We start from the raw sequence: 24,626 nt of genomic DNA on the forward strand, positions 1-24,626 counted from the left end.
ATTTACGGTTTATCTAAATCGATGCGGGCTATAAATAGAAAAAGGAATTCTTTACGTAAACGTGCTTACCGATTCGCCGGCTGACATTTTGTTCAAAGGATCACACTCGTGGTACTCGGTAAACACAATCATGCCCGTATAAAAATTAATAGTGTAAATAACCACTAAGCTGATAGCGCTAACCCATAACGCACTGCAAGCATATGACTCCGGTTACCAAATCTTTCGTCAATATTGGCGAACGCTTTTGAGATCGTAACACCAGCCTTCGTCTCATTTTTGGAATTAGGTATCGTATAGTACGTATTATCGCATATACGTCAATGTAGTGGGCGTAATTCCAATAGAAAAAGATATAAATAGGTACCTACTTACATACGCACTTGTTTAGTAGTCTTGACCGAGAGGTATTTTTGAATCGAGGCTTGATTCGAACAAAACATAGGTACCCAATATGCGATTCCTCCGATCACTTGAGTCCAAATTGAGTGTCTTTCTGTCAGTGAAGGATTCAGACTGAAGGAAGGGCAAACGTTTGGTTGAGAAAGCATTAAAAATCAGCAACAGGTAATAGGTACCTATTCATGCGTAAATATCTGTACTAACTTGGATAATTCGATTCTTCCCGATTCAGCTACTATATTGAAAACATCGTACACGGAACCGACTAGCATTTGACCCAGGATCATGATTAAAAATAAAGAGATCATAAGAACTGCCGCTTGAAATGTATCCGTCATAATGACTGCTTTCATTCCACCCTACGAAAAATCGCATCAATCTGTTGATTATCTTTTTCGAAATACGAATTTGCCCTTCAAGTAAACGATTTGCGAATTTTTAACCTAAAAGTGGTGTTAGATTTTGATGACAGGAGCTGGGCCTTTTTTTTCCCAAAGCAGGTTAAATAGGGACTGGAGCGAAAAAACCACGATTTTTTCGAAATAATATCTCCAGGGGCACTTTCTGAGCTAACATTTTTTTGGGAGTGTCTTTCAACTCGAAATGAAGGTCTTCACTGAATTTGGTCAAAGTCCTCCGATATTGTACTAACTTCCGAACGAGAAAACAAAAAAAAGTTATACTTGGGGTAATTTTTTCAAAATTTTTGAACATGGGCGACATGACGGAGACAAAGAAACATCATTTTTCCGCTTTTCCAGCTAATTGTTCGTGCTTAAAAAGGTGACAACACTTATTTTCACCACATCTCCAGAAATCGCGTCAAGGTACGTATGTTAAGCTTACAAACTGGCGTAAGTTGACATAATTTGAACCATTTTTGTAGTTTTCAAGTTTACTTCGCTTGAACTTTAAAATATCTCCTTTAAGCACCCCTATCAGAGATGGAACGGTTCTCGCTTATAGGTAATCGATTGGTCAAGACAGCGATGTTCCGCATAACGTCATGTTTTGCTTTTATTTGGCCGTCGATTAATCGACCAATTAATCGATTATGTTGATGTAGTACTTACATAAGATTTCAAGACTCACTCTCTTCTTCCCGCTCCTTTCTGCCCATTTCATTATTTTATTCAAAAAAAAAAAAAAAAACAAGAGAATTCTCAAAAAAATGTCACGCAACCTCTAACAAGGTTTGTACAGTTCATTCATTGAAATCTAGAATCAAGACATTTTTGTGATTTTTGGACTACTTTTATGAATTAGAAAAAATTTGATCCAAATGACCTGCAAATTTTTTATTTCTTTCTTTACTCAAGATTTTGTAACATCATCATTTTCAACATCCACTGGCTAAAAAAATAAAATCTGTTTTGACCACACTTCCTTTCAGTCAGGTTACAATGGCATGGATTCCAGGACATAATGGCACTGAAGGAAACAAATCAGTTGAATGGCAAAAGAAGTAGCATCACTTCAACCAGTACCGAACATACCAGTCCATCCATAGTGCCAACTTCAAAATTGTTGTGAACAACCACTTTATGCTCAGAATGGTCTAATAAACTCAAATCCATCAAAGCTCCAGTTAAATTCTGGCTCACCTACTACCAAATTAACCACTGAATAGAATGTGTATTGGATACTAAAAACTGACACATGCCCATCTTCTAGAAAACAGACCTCCTCCATTTTGTTTCATATGTTCTGTCCAAATCACCATAATCACGTTTTAAATTGACTGTCCAGAATATCGAGAATTAAGAAATACAATACCTATGTATAAGCCGGAACATGATACCTATAAGCAGAAGTCTCGTTTTAACGCTAATGAGTGTAATACCGCAAATTCTTTTTTTAAAGCAAAAAGAGCTTATACTTATAAGAGAATTGGAAACATGAACTAAATTTTGAATTTGAACAACTGTTCCACTTCCAGTTGGAAATAGAAAAATCTGAGATTTTACCTTGATTTTGAGGTCTGCTATAATAGTAGGTATAAATAGGTAGGTATGTCAGTTTTACAAAACAGTTTTCTGTAGTCAAAATTTTCAGAAAGCCTTGTTTTTTGTTCCAAATTTTCCAAAAAATAATCAGTTGCTTACCAAAATTTTGAAAAATTTTACTTTTCGGTTTTCTTCTCAAGATTATGATGAAAAATTTAGAACTCTACTCTTTTGTAAAAACATTAGATAGATAGGTATCTACATACATGTTTCTTTTGTAAGAATTGTAATCAAGCTTCTATTGAAGTTTGATAAAGTTATCAAAAAATCTTACTTTTTTTGGCCAAAATCGAAAATAATTATACTTGCTTGTATCAACTGAAATGGCTGAAAATTGAAAAACATATTTTTGGCAAAATTTTGCCATAAAAAATTTTTTTTTTTACTTTTTTAAAAATCATTCCCTCAGCTCACTAACTGCTATCCAACATATATTTTCTGACCACCCCCTAATTAAAGATATTCATGAAACTATTTGATTTACAAAATTCAAACTGCTCCATCCAGTTCATGTATGTACCCACTGCCCAGCCATGTTGGAATCACAGGAAATGAAATTGTAGATAAAAATGCAAAATCCGCCACCACTCTTTCTCCTCTCACATTTATCACAGCTGACGACCTTAAAAGCACACTTAAGAAATAGCAAAACTTTTGGTCTATCCAAACATCAAACAAGCACTTTAACCACAAAAAAAATACTTAGCCTTTGAAAAACTTATCTCAACTAAATAGACTTGAAGAAATCAATAATAATCATTATAACCAGATTGAGAATTGGGCACACAAAAATCACCCACAATTACCTCTATGAAAAGGCCCCAAAACCCACATGCCAGTTCTACCTGTCAAAACTTCTATCTGTCCAACACTTACTATTTCACTGTCCCTACTTACATCAGCACCGACTATCCCCTACAAATAGATGAAAGATCCTTATTCATACCAGACGACCCTTCCGAAATTAAAAAATTCTTAGACCTAATTAAAAAACTTGACCTTACCAACTAGATATAAAATCTCACACAATGGGTGTAGATAATAATAATAATGAAGTAATTGAAGCATGTGTTTCCAAAACGCACTAAGTCCAAAAAAATATTGATAAGAAATTCATTGTACTTAGTACAATTTAGAAATGTAGAAATAGCCCAAATTGGCTGATTTTTTGATATGTTGTAATCAAGATCCTTGGGCACAACATATCAAAAAATCAGCCATTTTGGGCAGCAACTTTATGCTAGATAGCATTGCAACCTCAGAATCTTTAAAAATGGACTTTTAGTGCGTTTTGGAAACACATGCTTCAATTACAAACACCCCCAAAAAAACTGCAGAAATCAAAAGAAAAAGTTGTGGCGACCAAAATTTTCAGAAAGTGAATTTTTTTTACATGAAAGTAAGATTTTTGTTGCAAAAAATTGGTTTTTTGTTGTCAAAATTATTTAAAATGTGTTTTTTCCTGAATTTTAGAGCGTTAAACCGTGATTTATAATCGCTCATGAGCATTATATTGCGATTAATTTTACATTGGTTTAAATGGGATTGTCTAGGGACCAGTGGAAATCAGCATTATAACCAAAAGCGTTATAGCAAGCTTTTAGAGTAAGTTCAAATTACCAAAAACATTATCAGAGATTCTATATGATGACCCAGAGACTACTGCCAACCCATTTTAAATTTCTACACTCCAATGGACCTGCCATGCCTCTGGCCATTGTAGCAGTAAAGGCACGTTAATGGAAAAAAAAGTAAACACTAAGTAGGCTAAGATTTTGTAAAAGGAACAATCATTTTTCAGAAAATCTGATAAAAAGCCGAGTGGCTCAAGAGAAGCAAGGGCAAAAGAAAACTTGTGATTTAAAAAAAAAATCTGTTTTTCTTGAACCATTATGTATGGCAAAAAAGTTGAGAAAACCCAGAGTCAATTTTGTAATTTTTCTTCAACACGAAAGCAAAATAGGTTTCAGGAATCATTCTCCAAGTTTTTGGCGTTTCAAGTTTTAGCTTAAGTATACGGTACACTGGGCGAAAATTAATTCTAAAAAACATTATTTTTGACATGAGAATCTTTTTTTTCAGATTTGAAGGATTTAGGTAGTTTTCTAAAAAAATTGGAGTCGGGGAAAAAGAGAGAAGTTGCCCGAGCGAAGCGAGGGTAAAAACTTTCAAAAATTTATTATTCCAGAAGTATGGAACAGAGGAAATTGAATAAAAATAGGAAGAACAACAGTTTTGATGATGACGTCAATTTTTTAAAAGTTTTCTTACTCTTTGAAGAAATTTCCATACTTATTTGCTTTTTTCTCTTCCACTCATCGAGGTCAATCCACATTGTCCAAAATGCCCAAACCTCATCGATTTGTCACAAAATGAAAACGATTCCCGTCGTTTCGTTGAAAAAAAAAATCAGGAAAAAGTCAAACATTGAAGTAATAGCAGCTTTTTGAATTTGCTTTCGAAAATTCACGAAAAATCCAAAAATGGTTACCACCAGTAAAAGTTACACCCAAAACGTAAAAAATATTTTTGTTTGCCTTCTCCTAGAATTTCCCTCTTCCTTCCAACACTTCCAACAGTAATTTGAACTTTTCAAAGTAGGTATTAATGTTGTTGTTGAGGTAAAAAAATTGAAGTTCGTTGACCTCTAGTCTACCTTTTTACAAAAGACTATAGCCACGTACGTACTTTTACATATTTGAGACAAAACCATTTTACCTAAAACAGATTGCGTAGCAACAGGAGCGAAAACCCCGAAAATTCTCCTCTTCGAGGCCCCAAATCTCCCCCCCAGGTAAACCTCCGGAGCTAAAAATTTGTGTGGGTAACTTCCCACTCAGAATGAAGGTCTCTGCTGAATTTAGCCAAAATCCGCTGACTTTATTTTTAGCAATCCATCCTATTGTAAGCTACATCTACGTGAGATACATACATTTTCATTCAAAACTACAATGATGCATATTTACGGCGAAATGAGTAGGCAACTTATTTAACATTCGATTCTTGTATAGTATTATACAACTTCTTACTAGAAAGTTTTTTACCCTCGAGGCATACGTAAAATGAAACTCAAAACATGTGTTGCTCATTTTTCGAGTTACATTGAAAAGCGCATCGTAGAAAATGGCGCCACAATGCTACAATCTCTCATAGGTACCTACTCGTATCCTAAGCATTATAATTTATTGGATCAATGATGAAAAACCAAAGGCTTTTTCACGCACAAAACGTACGTATTTCTACGCTACCCAATCAAATCGAAAAAGTATATCCTATCACGAATCCGATCACGAAACACTACCCGTGTTCTTTTTATTAAGTTTCAAATTACATTTGATTACATATCGAAGCTACTGCATGTTTCTACTTTTCAATTGAGCAAAACATAATACCAAGCCGTTTAATATTGAATTAGTATTTTTAATTTGGTCTGACGAACCACCGTATTTCATGTATTTCCTCCCGCTACCTTCACGATTGTATACAGTTTTCATCAAGCAGCCGTCGAGAAAATCCAAACTTTCGCTATTAGCCTGCATGTTCACTGATACTCATCCGAACGATAAATTAAAATACGTCAATTGTTGTGATCGCAGTTTCGATCACAATATTGAATGTGAAACGCAATTATTCAGTCGAAAAGAAAATACAAATAAGAAAAAAATCTAAAGACGACAAATCGTCAAGAAAAAAAACTTTGCGTTATTTTGAGATGTACTGATACAATATCCCACTCGACTAATGCGTTGTCAATATAATCAAATTTATTTTAGAATATCCAATAATTTGTTGGTTGTAATTTGTTGATAAAATGAAACCAAATGAAAGAGGAAAAGACCAAATGTTCAATTTTAGTTTGTCATGAAACACCTCGACGGGTATCTAATTAGTCGAACTATGCATTCGTAATGAACTCTCCAGTGATTATTTTGTACCCCCTCTTGCTTCTTTAAATAATTTATACCCCGAAAAAATACTTTTAAAAAGCAAAAAACCCACCAAGCTAGAAAAAAAAACTGCATAAGGTTGGTTTTTGAAAAAAAACTGATAGAAGGAAATAGGTACTTCAACAAAAACAAAAAAAAAACGACTGATATCCCCGAAAAAATACTTTTAAAAAGCAAAAAACCCGCCAAGCTAGAAAAAAACTGCAAAAGTTGGTCTTTAAAAAAAAAATAATAGATAAATGTACCTAAAAAAAAAAAAAAAAAAAATCAGGTACCTTCTGCTGAAAAAATAATGTGATATCAAACTACCGCCAAGCAATAATTTGTTTTAAAAATCAATTTTTTTCTGTGTGGGCATTTAAAAATTTTAGGCGCATCAGTTTCAAAGATGTACCTACTCTACAAAATCATATCAAAGTAAAAAGTGCTTGAAAATCATTGTAGGATAGAAACACTCAAATCCATCAGGTATTGAAAATGAATTTGAAAACCGGGCCGAAAAGAAAGTTCCCGCCAAGCTTGGCCCGGTTTTCAAATTCATTTTCAATACCTGATGGATTTGAGTGTTTCTATCCTACAATGATTTTCAAGCACTTTTTACTTTGATATGATTTTGTAGAGTAGGTACATCTTTGAAACTGATGCGCCTAAAATTTTTAAATGCCCACACAGAAAAAAATTGATTTTTAAAACAAATTATTGCTTGGCGGTAGTTTGATATCACATTATTTTTTCAGCAGAAGGTACCTGATTTTTTTTTTTTTTTTTTTTAGGTACATTTATCTATTATTTTTTTTTTAAAGACCAACTTTTGCAGTTTTTTTCTAGCTTGGCGGGTTTTTTGCTTTTTAAAAGTATTTTTTCGGGGATATCAGTCGTTTTTTTTTTGTTTTTGTTGAAGTACCTATTTCCTTCTATCAGTTTTTTTTCAAAAACCAACCTTATGCAGTTTTTTTTTCTAGCTTGGTGGGTTTTTTGCTTTTTAAAAGTATTTTTTCGGGGATATCAGTCGTTTTTTTTAAAATTGAATTTGCCTACCAATTTTTATTCAAAGATTAACTTTTGTAGTAATTTTTTTAGTTCAGTAGGTTTTTTCTTCTTAGAAGTATTTTTTCAGAAGGATATCAGTTGCTTCTTTTTAATGAATAAAAATTTATTTTAAAAAAAAAACAAACAATAATTTCTGTATGATAGGGTATCAAATCTGTCATCTGTACACTGGTGCACTGGTGAATGGTATTATTTTTGTAATCAATGATGAAAAACTGAAACTAGTTAAAAACTGAAACGGAAATGAATAAGAAATTGAAACTAAATAAAACTGAAAACTGAAAAAAATGCAAAGACGCAAAACTAAAACTGAAAAAAAAAAAAACAAAACTAAGGGTGAAATTCTTATGCAAGTCTTGTTTTTTGCCATCATAGTCAAGTCAAAACGCCGACAGATAGAAAATTTTAAAAACCCCTCCCTTCTCGTACTGCATAGCTTATAAATTATCTAAAATGAATCGCCAATAATACAGGTTCATCGAGCAAGTGATTTTATTCATTTTCAGTAAACTCCAAGTATATTTAAGTGATTAGATATCACTATAGGCTCTGATGTTACACTTAGTTATAGGTACATCGAAAACTCGTTCAGTAATAATTATTGATAATAATCACTCGATAGTCGATAATTCATCTTCAAACAGACGAATACCTAGACCTAGGTAATTGGTAAAATTATCTAAATTTTGTAAGTACTCTACACGTGATATTAAATTATACCACAACCATCGATGGTATCATTGGAGGAAAAAATCAACAAGTAACTAGAAACTCACAAGATCATGTATTATGGTTACTGTACATAGAACAGAATGAGTCTGAGAATGAACAACTCGATGTATGTATTAGAATTGAAATAATGCGCGTTCAATGCTCAATTAGTTATGTAGTAGTTACTAGTTACTTGCATTATGACTTGTTGACTCGATCAACGATGAGACAAATCATGTATATCACTTTCACTACATCAGAAATCTATCTATTCGAACACAAATCAAAATGAAAAATGTCCAAAAAGACACACAGCATACAACCAACTGATAATGAATTATTAACGATGTATAAATAATTGTATGAAAGTAGCAGTGATAACTGCCGAAACTCTACGATGAGGTAATTTGTGAGTCACAACGAATTACTCGTTCAATGCAATAAAAGCTCTTCGTACATAGGAGTAAATTCTACTTACACCAATAATTTACCTCAGCATAGTATAATCTACCCTTTTATTATTGAAATAGAAAGATTTCACTTCTTTACAAATGTATTAGACCATTTCATCGTTCATATCATACATGCACAAATTGCCTCTGATCACTTTGGCCAATTGTGTATTTAGTAACTGTATTAGATTAACTGAGAACCGAGCAAAACTGTACATCATCTCAAAAGTTACTTCTGTTTGCGATCTTTTTGTTTAGTTTGTGTGGCGATACCCCAATATTGAGCTTCTTTGTCATTTTTCTTTGATTTTTGCTCTGCAAAAGAAAACAAACACAAATTAGCTGAAAAAATTTACCTTTTTGTTGTTAACTGATTGGATTGGGATGATAAAGCTTTCAAAATGTTTTTAACAGCTTGTTCTTGGATTACTCACCGGAATCAAGGCTATTTTGTTCTTAGATAGATAGATTTAACAAACTGACATGTTTCATACCAGCCTGAAAATAGAAGAATAATAACAATGTGTTAGAATGTGTTAGGGATTTGGACACTTCAAAACACAGTTTACATAACAGATTTCAAGTTTCAGTGATCTTTACAATCCAGACTTGAAGATGAACTGATACCTACGTAGGAGTATTCCATAAGGTGGAATACAAGAATTTGACAAAATGATTGATAAAATAGTTAACACTTACCTACGATTTCTTTTAGAGTTATTTCTTTCAATCTGCATGAACTGAGGTTCAGCTTTCCGATTCTTTATTCTGTCTTTCAAATTATCAGCAACCATTTGTAATACTTTTAAGTATGATTTAAACTAAAATCACGATTCACCGGATTCACAAACGAAAACTTCTTATCACTGTTTACTGTTTCTGTTCGTTGGGGGGGACTTCGTCCCCCCACACCCCCCCTTGGGCTTCGCCCAAACAGCTTTCTCCTCCTTTTATCATTTATCTCTACGTCTACCGGCGCTGCCGTAAATCGGTAAAATAACCACCGGAACTTTCCGTTGACAAGGCTACAGCCTCTTCAAATGAACGGATTTACTTGAAATTTTGTATAAAGGTACTGTAAGTCATGTAGATGACCCTTTTTTACACGTCAACTAAAAATTTTTATTTTGTTTCTTCTTTTCCACTACTTTCTCATCTCTGTCACTGAAAAATCATGAAGGTAATTTCCGTTGTCAGGGCTACAGCCTCTCCTAATGAACCGATTTGCTTGAAATTTTGCACATTGATAGTGAATATGATGTAGATGATGCTTTTCTACGGTACCACGAAAAATTTTCATTTTGGGGGTGTTTTTGGGGGGAGAGAAATTTTCAAATTGAGAAAAAGTGGGTCAAAAATAATTTTTTTTAAAAACTGACGTTGTATTTAGAAATAACTCGTTAATTTACACCAGTGTACGAAATTTGACTTGAATTGGTTCAGTAGTTTTTTGTTGACACGAAGATTTGTGATTTCAAAAATTACCCCAAAATGCTAACTTTGGGTACTCTAATCTACATAATTTTTTACCGTAGAAAGTTTGTAAATATACCAAATTAAAGCTCTCGTTGATGCCAACAACATATCAAAAAATCAGAATCGTACGTTTTTTTATTCGCGAGAAATTGAACATCGAAAATACGCTTAGTTGTTCAGAGAATGTAAGCAGTAAGTGGCCGGACTGTCATGTCATCACGTTTGTATTGTTATTGTTGTTTTTTTTTGTGTGTGCATTTTTTTTCTAGCTTGGCGGGGCAGTCCGACCGGACTGCTTGATTGCTTTAAATTTACGCGAAATGCCTTTATTTTAACGTACCTGCGACGAATAAAATATGCAAACGCAATACACCAATGAGACAGCGTACAGTACTCCCATTCCAGTAACTGAAACATAAATAAAATCATTATAATACTCGAGTAAATACTTGAAACACACATATTTGATATTTCAACAGGGTCGTAGACTAGCCTAGCACATATCAAAATCGACAAATACATCAGATTTGACGATCTTCCGGCCAAAAAAATTATCAACTTCGCGAAACTATACATACGATGTATACCTTTGAGGCATCTCACGACAAGGAACATACAACGAAAAGAGACGGGACGGAGGCGAAAATGGACATTAATTTATCGAGAAAAACTGTCGAACAACAGGCCACACGTCTAAATTTAAAAATAATTCTAGCCAAGCGTAAAGCGCGTTCAGTTTGTCAAAAATAACATCCCTGTAACTTCTCAAAAATTTTCAAAATCAATACCTAAGCTCGCTAAGTCGTATATCTTGTTACTTATAAATTCGAATATTATTTGTCAATCGTTTCACACGAATTGTAATCCTACGAGCCGAATTTGCTTTCCATTTCAACACAATCTCGTGCCCTTTTTTTTTGCTTTAGTTGCAGGTAACGTCTCTCGATTCCACCACTATACATATGCACAGGCACACCTTTCTCCGTATCTATCCTTCGCATCACGAATAATTTCCCTTAAGAGACCGTATCACAAGCTCGAACGGAAGCCAGCGCAGCGTCTAGGGTATGGGAATATTTTATTAGGATCACCTAATATTCTATGTTATAAAAATCAATCTTCGGATACTTATGGTTTGGTCTTTGTGATTCTTGAAGATTTTCTCAAAGCGATGGACTTCACTTTGACTTTTTTTTTTTGAAAATCATGCAAGGACGTTTATCTACTCAACAATTCAACCTACATGGAAAATGATAAAAGGTTTTTTTATTGCAAATTTCACGTAGAGCAATTTCGTTCGTGGCCATTTTCTTCGTGGAAGTCATATTCTTGGAGAAAAACATGGAAACCCAATTTTTGAGAACGTTTCAGCCCCACTCCTCCTAGCTTAGGCTCATCAGTCTTTACACACCTAGATGTGGAAACTTCAGTGTATGTACGTATTAATGAGGGCAGTATTCTTTACACTTGAAAAGGTTTCTCCCTGTTAGGGTTTTTTTGAGTTTTAATGTCTAGAATGACTGTGCTGTACTTCTACTTCTAGTGGCGGACTGCCTATGATGTTGACTGGCGATCGCGCCAGGGGTCCCGAAACACCTAAAATCAAAAATAGGCTACACTTACCATTTTAACACTCTCTAAAAATGATTTTTTCCGAACTTTTGCCCTCACTTCGCACGAGTCTCTGTACTTTTCTTTTATTTCATACCTGATTGAGATTTTTAATTACCAAATATTCAAGTAAACTCAACATAGAAAAACATTATTTTTTTATCCCTCAAAGTACGAATTTTTGAAAGTTTTTGCCCTGGCTCCGTTTGGGCTCTTGTGTTTTTCTTTTAAAATCGAATTTTGAAAAAATATCTCACTTTTCGAAAATTAATTGCGAAAGGATGAAGGTAGGTACCTAATTTCTTATTCTCATAAAAATTGCCAATTTTGACTAAAATTATCAAATTTTTGCTTTAAATATTTTTTTCTTCAAAATTAGGTATCAAAAAGCCCAACTTGAGTATTTGCTAGAAATTGCCAAAAATTCTTACAAAGTTTTTCTTTTTGCTAAAATTGTCAAAATTTTGCTGTTTGTCAAAAATTGTAAAAAAAATCCTCGCTTTCTAACAAAATTTTCAAAAATAGTCGTTTTTTCAAAAAAATTTGAATTTTCACTTTTTAAACAAAAATTATCCAAATGTCTAGTTTTTTTGCCAGAAACTGTCAGATAACCAGTCTTTTTGTTAAAATTGTCAAATTCGATTTGTTTTTCCAAAAATTGCTCTTTTCGTCAAAAATTGTCAAAAAATCTAGATCTTTCATCGAAAAGTTTCGAAATAGTTCAACTTTTCAAAATTGAATAGATATAATTATTTCAATTCGTAATTACTTGAGTACCTATTCTGATTTATTTGTGATTTTTTTCAATTACTTTTTGGTTATTTTTTCGAGCCTTCTCAGTCACAAAATTCATTGGGGGGGGGATTGACTTCGAGCCCTGCCCTCGCTTCACTCAGGTCTGTTTACTTTTCATTTGAAAAATTAAAATTTTAATAAATCATCATTCAAATTCTGACATTTTGAATCAAAAGAAATGAACAAAACGTTGTTCTTACCTCTCGAAACCCGCATTATTGAAAGCTTTCGCCTTTGTTCTCCTGTGGCCAATTCTTATCTCCAAACTAAAATCTAGTTTGAAACTTTCAATAGCAATTTTTTAATGAACCTAACTTCATGTGAGTAGGTATTATATCAAATTGTCAAAATTGTCATTTCATCTTAAAAACTTTTCATTTTATTCGGAAAAATTAGTATTTTTTTTCTCATACCAGTCGAAATATTTTCATTCAAAACCCTCCCCCTCCCTCCCCTATGCTTTTTCCTGTCACATCGACTTCTTTTCGCAAAAACGAATAAAAAATTAAAAAAAAAAACAATTGCAGTACAACTCGCATTCAAGTACCTACCTACCCAAACATAAGAAAAAAAGGCAGGAGAAAGATTCTGGGGGGGGGGGGGAATAAAATTGTAAGCTGGCTTATTCGGTGCATCCACCAGGGGCTTCCAACCGACCCAGTCCACGCCTGTCTACTTCTAATATACATTTATGATTATTGATTAATACGCTGAAATTTTCAGAATTATCAACTTGAAATGTACTCACCGTGACTTAATGCGATAGCAGGAGCATAAACAGTAACTGAAGTGTACAAAGTCTGCAAAATAAATAAAAAATACTTTATAAATTCCATTTTTTCGACAAATCCATTCAGCATTTCTCACATTTGCTGAGAAATAATTCAGTAGGTCGAACTTTCAGTTGATGTTCGATTTTACTCAAATTTAGCATACCTACTTACAGATTTTTTTTTTAACTCAAAAAATTCACGTTTAAAATAAAATTTAATTTTTTCAAAATTTCGGGGCTTCAAATGAGGGGGGGGGGTGAAGGGTAAAATTTCAATATTTTTGAAATTTGACTTCCTCAGTCCGTAATGGTTGAAGAACTGAACCCGATTTACAAATTTCACGAAAGTCCATTCAGCAGTTTTTTTAAAAGAATTTTAGAAAAATGACGACAAAATAAAGCTAAATTGTAGCTTTGCGAATTTTCATCGTAGAAATTTCGTTTTGGTCCCAAATAAGGGCGTTTAAAAAATTGAGAAAATTATCTTCTTTGAAAATTTTTGATTTAACCAACGCTTTCATAAAATACTCACCATTTGGAGGGCATACATTAGGGCAGCGAATAAACGAACTTGTCTATTGAATCGCAATTCCAAGTACTGTAAAATAAAATATAAAGAAATGATTCACATAATATCTTAATTATTTTTAAAAAATAATTTCCAAGAAAAACAAAATTCTTAAAAACCTCGGGCTCTTACCTCGAACGAGGATGTCAGCCTGAGTTTCATATAAACCGGTAAATAGAATTTGGTGGTGATGGGAACGACGAATAGAAATGCAAAACAAATTGTCCAAAATTGAGTGCCAAATTTATACATTTCAGCCGGATTACCCAGTAATTCTATAGCTGTGATGAAACTGTCAACATTGAAATAAACCCGTAGGGTACAATAGGTTTCATAATCTGTTAAAGAGCTGCTTTGAAAAGAATTTTTTGGTATACTACGATATTTTTAATAATTTTTCTTTTCAGAGACGTCATCGTCGCTTATCAGATCGTAAATAATCTGCTAATTTTATACGTTCAACTTGACCTCCTATAAATACATAAATACTTAAGTTTCTTTTTTCATTCAGAAATCTATTTAACTTTAATACCGATGTGAGAAAATAAAAATAAGTACAATAACCTGGTGGCTGGTACATACCTACATTCAACAGCCAAATATTTGATTTTTAATAATAAAAAAACCCAGCCATATTTTTTTTTTTTTTTTTTTTGAAAGAAGGGCTAAAAGTAGTAAAATTTTACTCTTTTTCGCGCCATTTTCAGCGAATTTTTGGTAAAAATGCAGATGTTTTCTTTTCAAAATTCCACAAAAAAGGGAAATAAATAGAAAATTTGAAGTGTGATTGAAAGACAAGCAGGACTTGCAGGACAGTTCGACACCCCCGTTATATTGCTTTAACGAAGGCAGTGGTAGGTGAAGGGTTAAATTTCAGTTTAACGATTCTCCAGTTTACGCAGCATTTTTGCAAATGACATGAAATCTATAGGTAAATATTTGAAAAACATCAACTTATAATACGTATATCTAATAAATTTCTCCAGTCAAATGTTTAAACCTATCACTCACAGTAGAGTTTTTTCGTCTTAATTACGCAGTAAAATTAGAAAAGTATTAAAAACTTTGACACTCATTCAGTTACAAGTAAGTAATTAAAACTTGGCGTAGGTATGAAAAAAACAAAAACAAAAGAAAAACACGTCGTCGTCGTCTTGTCGTTACACAAAAACGAGAAAACGAAAAAAACAAAAGCGAGTACAATGATCCTATCTTAATACAAAATGTTGACCTAATTTTCGACCATCTTAGGTCTTTAGATATTTCGAGATTGTTTTACGTGAATATTACGTATTTACCTGGCAGCCAATGATAACGACATTGGTAAAGTGCCCATGTTACTGCCTCCAAGCAAAAAATCACTCGACGTTTCTTGTTTTTTGGCGAAAAAACCATAAAATGTTCCAATGGCGCATGATATTATCAACATTATGGCCAACACGACGTAATCCATGATTGAAAACGAGTGTTTTGGTAGTTCATCGTGACACACGTCGAATCTATCGGTGTAATTTTGTTTGGCTGATATCGGTAATGCTAATAACGTGCTTAGATAAAGTATGCTTAAAATTTTCAACATCTTTGCTCTGTAAATGTAAAAAAATAGGTGCATGAATAAATATTTAAAACAAATATCACATTGGTAGTAGGTAACTAGACTACTACATAGATACATAAGGGCAAATAATACATTTTTTACACGACTCTTAATTCCTGAATACCCAATTGGACGATATGCATTATGTTTCCATTGACAAATTTACCCAACGTAGACGTATTATTAGTTATTACGTACCTACCTAATTCTGCCTTTAAAAATTTTACTTGTCGATTTTTAATGAAAATTTCAGATTTTATGGCAGAAGCCTAGAAAGTACTCATAAGCTGAATTTCCAGACAAAAATTTATAAATTCGAAAACAGTGAAAATTTTTTTAAAGCTCTTGAGCCTCTCTTTCTGTCACGTATAATGTTGTAGTCTTCTAGAAATTTCGGATTTTAATTAAAGTCAAAACTAAGAAAAAAGTGAGAAGTCGTAGCCTTGTGGGTAAGGGTATTATATTTTTACGAGATGACATCCTATAAACCTCTTTTAACCGTTTTTAGTTTGAGATACGCGATATCTACGCTTCAAAGGACAGTTCATGTAATAATTTTATAACAACATTAATTTGAGCATTTTCTCATTATTTTCTTTTACGTAAATTTATTGTTCGATAAAACAACATCAAAAAAGCAACTCCAACGTGCACTTTTTGAAACGTAAACAGTTCGTAAACAGTTCAATTTGGTCAAAAATCATCAGAATTGGAATAGATTTGAAAAATTGGAAGTGAATACGAAATACGCACTTTGATTTTTTTCATTTCAAAATTTACGAACAATTCCCACGGAAGGAACCAAATTTAATCAAATTAAGTTAGAAAGCTGAAATTATTATTAGTTTTCCATTTCTGACTACTCGATGGAATAGCAGATTTTTTGAATTTTAGTTTTTAAAAAAATCAGGCAAAAATGATTCTGAAGATGATTGTTCATTTTACGAATTCGAAATAAAAGAGAAATTCAAAAATCAATTGGAGATCCCATAATGGCTTGAAACCACCATTAATTAATTTGAGAGGTCGAAAATGGAATGTCGATTTTTGTTTAGCGCTACCAGATGATAATTTTCGAGCGCATGGTGTTTTCCTCTACCTACACCTTTAGAAGTGCTACCTATCTTCCAAAACACCGGGTTTGGACTGTTTTCAACTGGTTGACTTGAAACTTGCTATAATGATAATGGAGATACTGAAGGGCAATACCCCAAATTTTTTTCAATTTTTTTCAACTTCAACAGTGACCTAGAAATCGATTTTAAACAGCCTAAATCATTATACAAAGGAGATAAAATTCTAAGAAAAAGCCAAAAAACCCAGATCAACAGTTTTTGTAGTGTTTCTTGATGAATTTTGTGAAAATTAGAGAGCCTACAATGGGGAAAAACCAGAGTTTCACCCAATTCACTTAGAAAGATGAGATTTGGCATGTAACACATTTTCGACCCCTCCCCACCCCTAAAATTTAGAACAGTTTGGAACCGTTTTGAGCAATTTGGAAGCCTCCAGCAGATTTTTAAATATTGGAATTCTTACAAAATTTTACCTGACGAAGTTTAAGAGATGAAAGGGTACCCCCGGATAAGATAGGCAAAATGCCCTTAATCTCAGATCTCGATGAAACTCACGGGGTATGTTTAGTACCCCCAAAAAATAATTTTGGGCCCATAGCCCGCTCCCCACCCCACCCCCTCAGCCAGGGGGGCCAAAAAACGCGTTTTTCAGGGGAAAAATTCTGCATCAGCGAATAATTGAGATAAATTTATTCTGTAAACGAATATAGTTAGAGGATACATGGGCGTACCTCCCTGAATTTTTTCAGAATTTTTCATCGCATGGGGGGAGAAGGGCGGACAAAAGAAAACTTTAAATCGACATTACTCCGGAACGAAAAAACATACCAAAACGATTTTTTCGTCAAATATGTATTTTTAGGTCTACTTTCTATAGAAGTCATCACCCGGCCATTTGGAGTGGTGGGTCAAGCTCAAAAGCTCAAAAAACTCTCAAAAAACCATGTTTTTTGCGTTTTTCTCCAAAAATATGGACAAATAGCGGAAATCGAAGAGAACCAAGTTGTTCAGCGTGAAATTTTACCTCAAAATTGTGTAATTGAAAATTCATTTATACCGCGTGATCGTAAAACTACACGCGCGGAAGTATTTGTGCTTACATCAAGATAGCTGAAAGGGTATTCTTGGGTAAAATAGGTGAAATGACCCTGTCCTCGGATTTCTGAAATTTTGATGAAACATTGTTGGGTACCATTAAAAAAAATGTTGGAGCCGAAAAATCCTTTCCCCACCCCACCTCCCTTGCTCACAATAGCGAAAAAACGCAGTTTTTGGGGAGAAAAAAGTCATGCTTCGACGAGTTTTGAAAAAAAAAAATCGGTATTCACTCAAAATACTCGAAGAAGAGATTATTCTAGCAACTTGAATTTTTTTCAAAAATTGTTGCATTCCCCCCCCCCCCCCCCCACAGAAAGAGATATTGACAAAAGAAAAGTTGAAATCGCCGTATCTCCGAACCTAATTCAAGCACATGCAATTTTTTTCAAAAATGTATCTGCATGAGTACATGTAATTGGTATTTTTTTTTCAAATTTTCCCTCCAGGTGGGCCATCTTCAAAAACTCAAAAAACACGCAAAATTGTGTTTTTTGTGTCACGGCACCACCAAAAAAAAGAGATTCGTAATTTTGCATGCTGGCCTCCAAAACAGGGTGTCTAACAAAATTTCTCCGAAGAAATGCAGTACTTTTACAGTACCTTTTGCATTACCTTTTTTTTTTTTTTTATCTAACTTACACTGACCCCCCCCCCCCCAAGAAAAAAATATTTTTGAACCGGTTGGAATTTGTCGATAAATTAACAAGTGTTGCCATCTTTTGAGGTAAAAAATGAACATTTTTTTTTTAAATTTTCACCAATTAATTCATTTTGAGGTTTTTAAAAAATTTTAAATCAATGATTCTGAGAAAAAATACAGTACTTTTCAGACAAAAAGCAGTACTTTGCAGTACTTGCAGTACCGAGGATTTCAATGCAGTACTTTTACAGTACTTGCAGTACTTGCAGTACCTGTTAGACACCCTGCAAAACCAATAGAAAACCAACTAACTTCTTTAAACTCCAATTTTTTGGCCATAGGCACCCCCTCTCAAAATTTTAGGGAGAAAATAGACTAACAATATGGGTATCGTAATCATATTAGATTTTTTTGTAAAAAATGCTACATTATAGCGCTATTTACGCCATGCAACTTCTTAATCAAGGTTTGCTTGAATTACAAGTAGCCTACTTTTCAAGTACATGGTATCTAACTCAAAACTATCAGAAAGGTTTATTTTTGGTGTCGATGATTAAATTTGTATGTGAATTACCAAGTACATTGAAAACGTAGGTATACCTCCTGGGTAGATCAGGAAAAAAAAGAAAAAAAAACTGTGGATTTTTACCAATTTTAGCAAAAACCGTTTATTTTGAATTGAATGTTGTACAGAAAAATTCTGGCTCCAGAGGTGCTACTAAAGGGAAAGCGAAAACATGTGCCCTCAAAGTTGGTGTATTTTTGAAAAAACCGTGTTTTTTTTCACTGTAGCCCCTGTACTCAATTTGTTTTGAGAAAATGACGACCCAGTACTATGAATAAGTATATTTGAGATTCTGCGTGCATTCTATGCTATTATTTTTAGTTGTTTTTGCCAATTTCGAAAAATCACCAAAAATTTGGGAATTTGTGCCAATCTTTCTCGATTTTTTGAAACCTAAAATATTGGCATCACTGCGTTCCAAAATATTTCATCAGTTTCAGAAATATATTATCTTTCAATATTTTTTCATCAAAACACCAACATACTAATACCCCCTCTCCAAAAAAAAGATATACTTTTTAATCGCTCAGAAGAACCCTAAAAGTGGACTTGGATTTTGATGGCAATAGCATAGATCGACGTAGAATCTCAAATACCTATGTACTTTCATTATACTGTCTCTTCCATATATTTTGAGTGAATACCGATTTTTTTTTTCAAAACTCGTCGAAGCATGGCTTTTTTCTCCCCAAAAACTGCGTTTTTTCGCTATTGTGAGCAAGGGAGGTGGGGTGGGGAAAGGATTTTTCGGCTCCAACATTTTTTTTAATGGTACCCAACAATGTTTCATCAAAATTTCAGAAATCCGAGGACAGGGTCATTTCACCTATTTTACCCAAGAATACCCTTTCAGCTATCTTGATGTAAGCACAAATACTTCCGCGCGTGTAGTTTTACGATCACGCGGTATAAATGAATTTTCAATTACACAATTTTGAGGTAAAATTTCACGCTGAACAACTTGGTTCTCTTCGATTTCCGCTATTTGTCCATATTTTTGGAGAAAAACGCAAAAAACATGGTTTTTTGAGCTTTTGAGCTTGACCCACCACTCCAAATGGCCGGGTGATGACTTCTATAGAAAGTAGACCTAAAAATACATATTTGACGAAAAAATCGTTTTGGTATGTTTTTTCGTTCCGGAGTAATGTCGATTTAAAGTTTTCTTTTGTCCGCCCTTCTCCCCCCATGCGATGAAAAATTCTGAAAAAATTCAGGGAGGTACGCCCATGTATCCTCTAACTATATTCGTTTACAGAATAAATTTATCTCAATTATTCGCTGATGCAGAATTTTTCCCCTGAAAAACGCGTTTTTTGGCCCCCCTGGCTGAGGGGGGTGGGGTGGGGAGCGGGCTATGGGCCCAAAATTATTTTTTGGGGGTACTAAACATACCCTGTGAGTTTCATCGAAATCTGAGGTTAAGGGCATTTTGCCTATCTTATCCGGGGGTACCCTTTATCTCAAACTCAAATTTTAACACACTGGAATCGATTGGACAAGCCACTCTGGAGCCTTCAGCCATATTCTGGAAATTCCAGATTTACAAAAAGTACCCTAAAAGCAGTGTAAAATGTAGATTTAATCAAAAAACATTTAAATCACGTTTCCACGATTTCATCGAAGTAAATTCTCACAATTTGGCCCAAAAAAGCTCAATTTTGAAAGTTACAGGTAAAATCGAATGAAAAATTATCTAGCTCTTGCTAATGTGTTTCAAACTCAAATTCTTCAATTTATTTGAAAAAATATGCATAAACGCCTTTTTTAGGGGTGACTAAAGTGGGGGCTTCAAACAAAGGGTTCAAAATTTCGAATATACAGGGAGCTTTATTAAACTTTTTCATATAGATAATTGATTATACACCTCAAACCGTTACGTTTGGCGTAAATCACAAGTTTCTAGTTTTCTAGGGGTTCCCAAAATTGTTGAGTACCAGCGCAAAATTTGGTAGGATGATGGTTTTTTAGATACTAATACATTGTAAAAAGATTGTTAGCGGGATTCAAAGGGGTAGGTTCAAAATTGTGGTTCCAAAATTTTCCAAAAATCACCCCCCCCCCATTTTTGCTCCCGAGGGTCGAAAATAGAATAATCACCTCGCATAACGTTTATTGGGTTCAAATAGATGTTTTACGCTAAAAAAGGTTTTTGAAAATAATACTCAGTGGTTCCCAACGTTCTTTTTTTATTCGCAACTTTGGGAACCCCTGGAGCCCAAAAAATGGTCATTTTGGGTTGAATAATCACGGATTCGTATTTGGGACATTTATTAAAACATTTTAAGGGTGGTTGAGTCGTTAACTGTCGGGGCCCAAAAAACGGCCCTATCGAGACTTCTCCTTTAAAATGCCTGAGTAAAGGTGAAATTTTGATTTCTCCTCCCATTTTTGGTCCAAATTTGATCTTCAAAAATTCGCCAAAAATCAAAAAATGCACTTCAACGCCTAAAATGTGATCGATGATGTATTTTTACATGGTTTCAAAATTTAGCATCCTTATTGCGAGTATTATGGTAAACGCATGCCTACTTATTTTTTGCGATAATTCAGCTAGAGCTTTTTTCAGATTAAAATATGGAATGTTTCATGAAAAATATAATCGAAAAATCAAATTATTTTTTAAAAATTCTGCTAATTATAAAAAGATGCAAATAGCTCGATGAATACGATTCTGAGCTTTAAAAAAATTCTTATACGACTTTCGGTTCAAAAACACCTCTTTTGCATCCTTTCACTAATCACTCGATGGTAAAAATACATATTTTCGTCCCTCGATCAAAAAAAATAACTTCAAGGACTCGGAAGAAATGGCATTCAGAACCCAACAAGAAATTCAAAATTCTATTTTTTGACTTGATTTTCACGAAAAATTTCAGGAAAAGAGCTGTTATTTAAAAGTATGTGGCTAATCACTAATTTTTAAATATACCTAGACCACGATTAAAATCAATCGTTCATTTACAATGAACGTGATAACAGAAATGATGGTGCGTATTTTATTGTTTCCACTTCCACAGATAGCCCGATGTTCTTCCGCATGAATGAAAGTTGAACTCTTCAAAAGAAAGTTCAACTTTGGAGTATACATTATACAATGTAATTGAATGTTTCTAAATCTAAATCGGCATACGTTTTTTAACGATGCGATAAGATGATTACCTAAATGTCTACAACCTGATTTCCGTAAATGAGGTTAATGTTAATAATTTGATAACGTCTATAAGATGTTATGTATCATTATAGCTTTTTTACCTACTTTTAATCAGTTTATAGAATTTCATAATTTTTGGAATGTATACATTTTTATCATACAAGTAGCCTAAGGAGATATTTAAAAATGATCGTCATTTTAAATTTTACTCTACACTTTCATTTTTCTATTTACTTTTTTTTCAAATTAGATTATAATATCACAATTTTTTGAAAATAAACAGAAAAGCACGTGAAATCAAGCACCCTACCCCCCCACCACGTTAAACATTTTTCGAAATGTAAAAATGTATTGTTCCCATCTACTCCTTATCAGCTCAAGTAGATATATTGGTCACAAATAAAATCAAACTTTGGAATTTTTTCCGAACAAACGAGCTCCCTTCATTTAGGAGCCATACAAACCCCCTCTCTCCTCCCCCATCGTGCATTTTAAATTTCTAATACTCAAAATAAACCAGTTCTGATTGCTTCAAGGGTCACGACGAGTTGAAAACACATAAGTATCTGAACGATTCGAACACACGCATTGAAATCAGCCTTCACCCGATGTACATAAATTTGTACGACAAATTCGTTAACCAGGCGGATTTTCTCGTTACTCGTTAAATTGCGTTCGGATTAGTAAGTACGTAAGAAGTACACTGATAACATTTCAAAGACCGAGGTAGAGAGAGAGCGAGATGAAAAGAAAAAGACGCACAAAGACATACAGTGAGAAAAAAAAAGAAATCCTGAAATATCATTAGCTTATTTAAATTAGTCTTATTGTCAATAGCATCTCGAAATCCTCCTAATACCGAAAATTATTACCTATATATTTATCTGATTGAATGACACGGCCACCTTATCGAGCTATCGACTATACAAACGATGTGATTTTTTCGAGGTTGAGAAAAGAAGATAAGAGGAAATTTAGTTACATCTTCCAACAAGGGTTTTCCCTCCCGTCGTATTTTTTTTCCTCTCGTGTAAGTCATAGGCATGGTATTTTTAGTATTTTCGATCACCACGTAAATAGGTAGGTAATTTTTTTTCCATCAAATAATCACGCGTGAACAAATATTTTTAATTTTATCCTATATTATTACGAGCAGCCTAATTTCGTGTGTAAAAACAATTCGTACGCATTCGCGACTGCATTGTTGTTGTATTATTATCAATTGTTAAATTGTTTTACTCTGCGTGTAAACGTAATCAGTGAACATGTCTATTCGTAAACAAACGATGAAAAAGAGCGGTATTTTTGTACGAGTTAATTACTGTACGACGCGTGATGATGATCTACTATCAATGTTCTTAGCCCTATAAAGAAATCCAAGCATATGGTAGACCTGAAAAATATTCACGTTTCAAGATTATCTCGCTTGCTACTCGCAAAAAGGTCCTTTGGGGGGGGGGGGAGTGGGAGTTTTCCTCACTTGGAAAAAATAATCCCAGCGATGAAAATTATTACAATTTTTTTCAACTCGAAAACCGTATAACCATCTACAAAGAAGTCGTGTCCTCTAGAGATACACATCCCCGAACTAATCAAATGAAAAATTCCAACGCAACTTTTGGAAATGAGGCTCACATTGTGCATGGTATGCTTTGGAAAACCCATCACGATAGATATAACGTTAAAAGAAGAAAAAAAAATACAGCAGAAATAACTCACTCGATATTGGAAGTTTCTTCAGATCAGTGCACAAAGGAGCAGGAATTTTAAAGCGAAAAAATTATCACAAATTTTAACGTTTAAAATCGATAAATTTCCATTATATTATACTCGTAAGTGTAAGATCACGATAAAAAACGAAAAACGAAAAAAAAAAAAAAACAATGGAAAAAATTCCCATAAATTACAACAAAAAGGAAAAATTATTGAAATGAATTTTTTTTAAAAAAAAAGAGAATTAAAAATAACACCGCACAAGATACAAATAACGAAACAATGGACCGATATATCGACTACATTACTCAATATGAATTGTCTTCTCCAGTAGTAGTTTAACCATAAAGACTACAAGAGACAAGAGACCATGATAGTCAATTGGATTGCGAATTAAGCGAAATTATAAATCGGCCAATCGTGAAACGATCATTACTTAATTGATAAAGATGAGAGACTCGCAAAATGAGAAAAAAAATAATTACTATATTACTCCTGGCTTACACACACCGCGTGCTTTTCGTCACCATGTTTAACAGTACGGTTTGAGGCGCGACATATCCAATCTAATAATTTTCGACGTTTAATCGCTCGTTTTTAAAAACGCTTAATTACTACTGATAAAAAATACCTAATAATCATTCACACGCCGTGTATGGTACTCTATTTCTCTCTCTCTATTCGTCGACACGTTCCTATACCAACATCTATCTGAGACTACAGCTACCTATCTCGATCATGAGTTAGAGTACAGGTATTAGATCCCTGGTTTCAGAATTGCAAGAGGAGGAGAAGGAGGCACTGCCCTCTCCGCAGTGATAAAAGCGATTCGATTCAAGAGTAAAATGATACGAATTCTTTTAATCGAATTATTCTGACCGACGTTTTCTTATTAACAATTACCTAAATGTACGATGGTGTTTCAGAGAAATGATTTTCCAGGATTTTTCCCTTCGAATTTTACTACCCTCAATAGCTGAATCGTACTCAAAT

At 33.7% G+C, this 24,626-nt stretch overlaps 1 protein-coding gene and 1 long non-coding RNA gene across 2 annotated transcripts in view; both read right to left on the reverse strand.

The window, feature by feature from the left end:
• LOC135846027 (putative sodium-dependent multivitamin transporter) overlaps positions 1–24,217 on the reverse strand; it is a 28,594-nt gene extending 4,377 nt beyond the window's left edge. Inside the window, exons 1-9 of the mRNA XM_065364977.1 lie at positions 23,640–24,217; positions 15,089–15,376; positions 13,923–14,082; positions 13,755–13,820; positions 13,199–13,250; positions 10,385–10,452; positions 607–761; positions 376–516; positions 70–193 (exon numbers count right to left, since the gene is read on the reverse strand). Of these exons, the coding sequence (XP_065221049.1) occupies positions 70–193; positions 376–516; positions 607–761; positions 10,385–10,452; positions 13,199–13,250; positions 13,755–13,820; positions 13,923–14,082; positions 15,089–15,369 (1,047 nt within the window). The 5' untranslated portion in view covers positions 15,370–15,376; positions 23,640–24,217. The remainder of the gene's footprint in view (positions 1–69; positions 194–375; positions 517–606; positions 762–10,384; positions 10,453–13,198; positions 13,251–13,754; positions 13,821–13,922; positions 14,083–15,088; positions 15,377–23,639) is intronic.
• LOC135846029 (uncharacterized) lies at positions 8,617–10,378 on the reverse strand. Its single transcript, XR_010558870.1, has 3 exons — positions 9,268–10,378; positions 9,003–9,066; positions 8,617–8,883 (listed from the first exon to the last, which is right to left on the reverse strand). It is a non-coding gene; the product is annotated as an uncharacterized LOC135846029 (long non-coding RNA).
• Positions 24,218–24,626: the final 409 nt, after the last annotated feature.

The sequence above is a fragment of the Planococcus citri genome, chromosome 4 (genome assembly GCF_950023065.1).
Source record: "Planococcus citri chromosome 4, ihPlaCitr1.1, whole genome shotgun sequence".
Classification (NCBI taxonomy): domain Eukaryota; kingdom Metazoa; phylum Arthropoda; class Insecta; order Hemiptera; family Pseudococcidae; genus Planococcus; species Planococcus citri.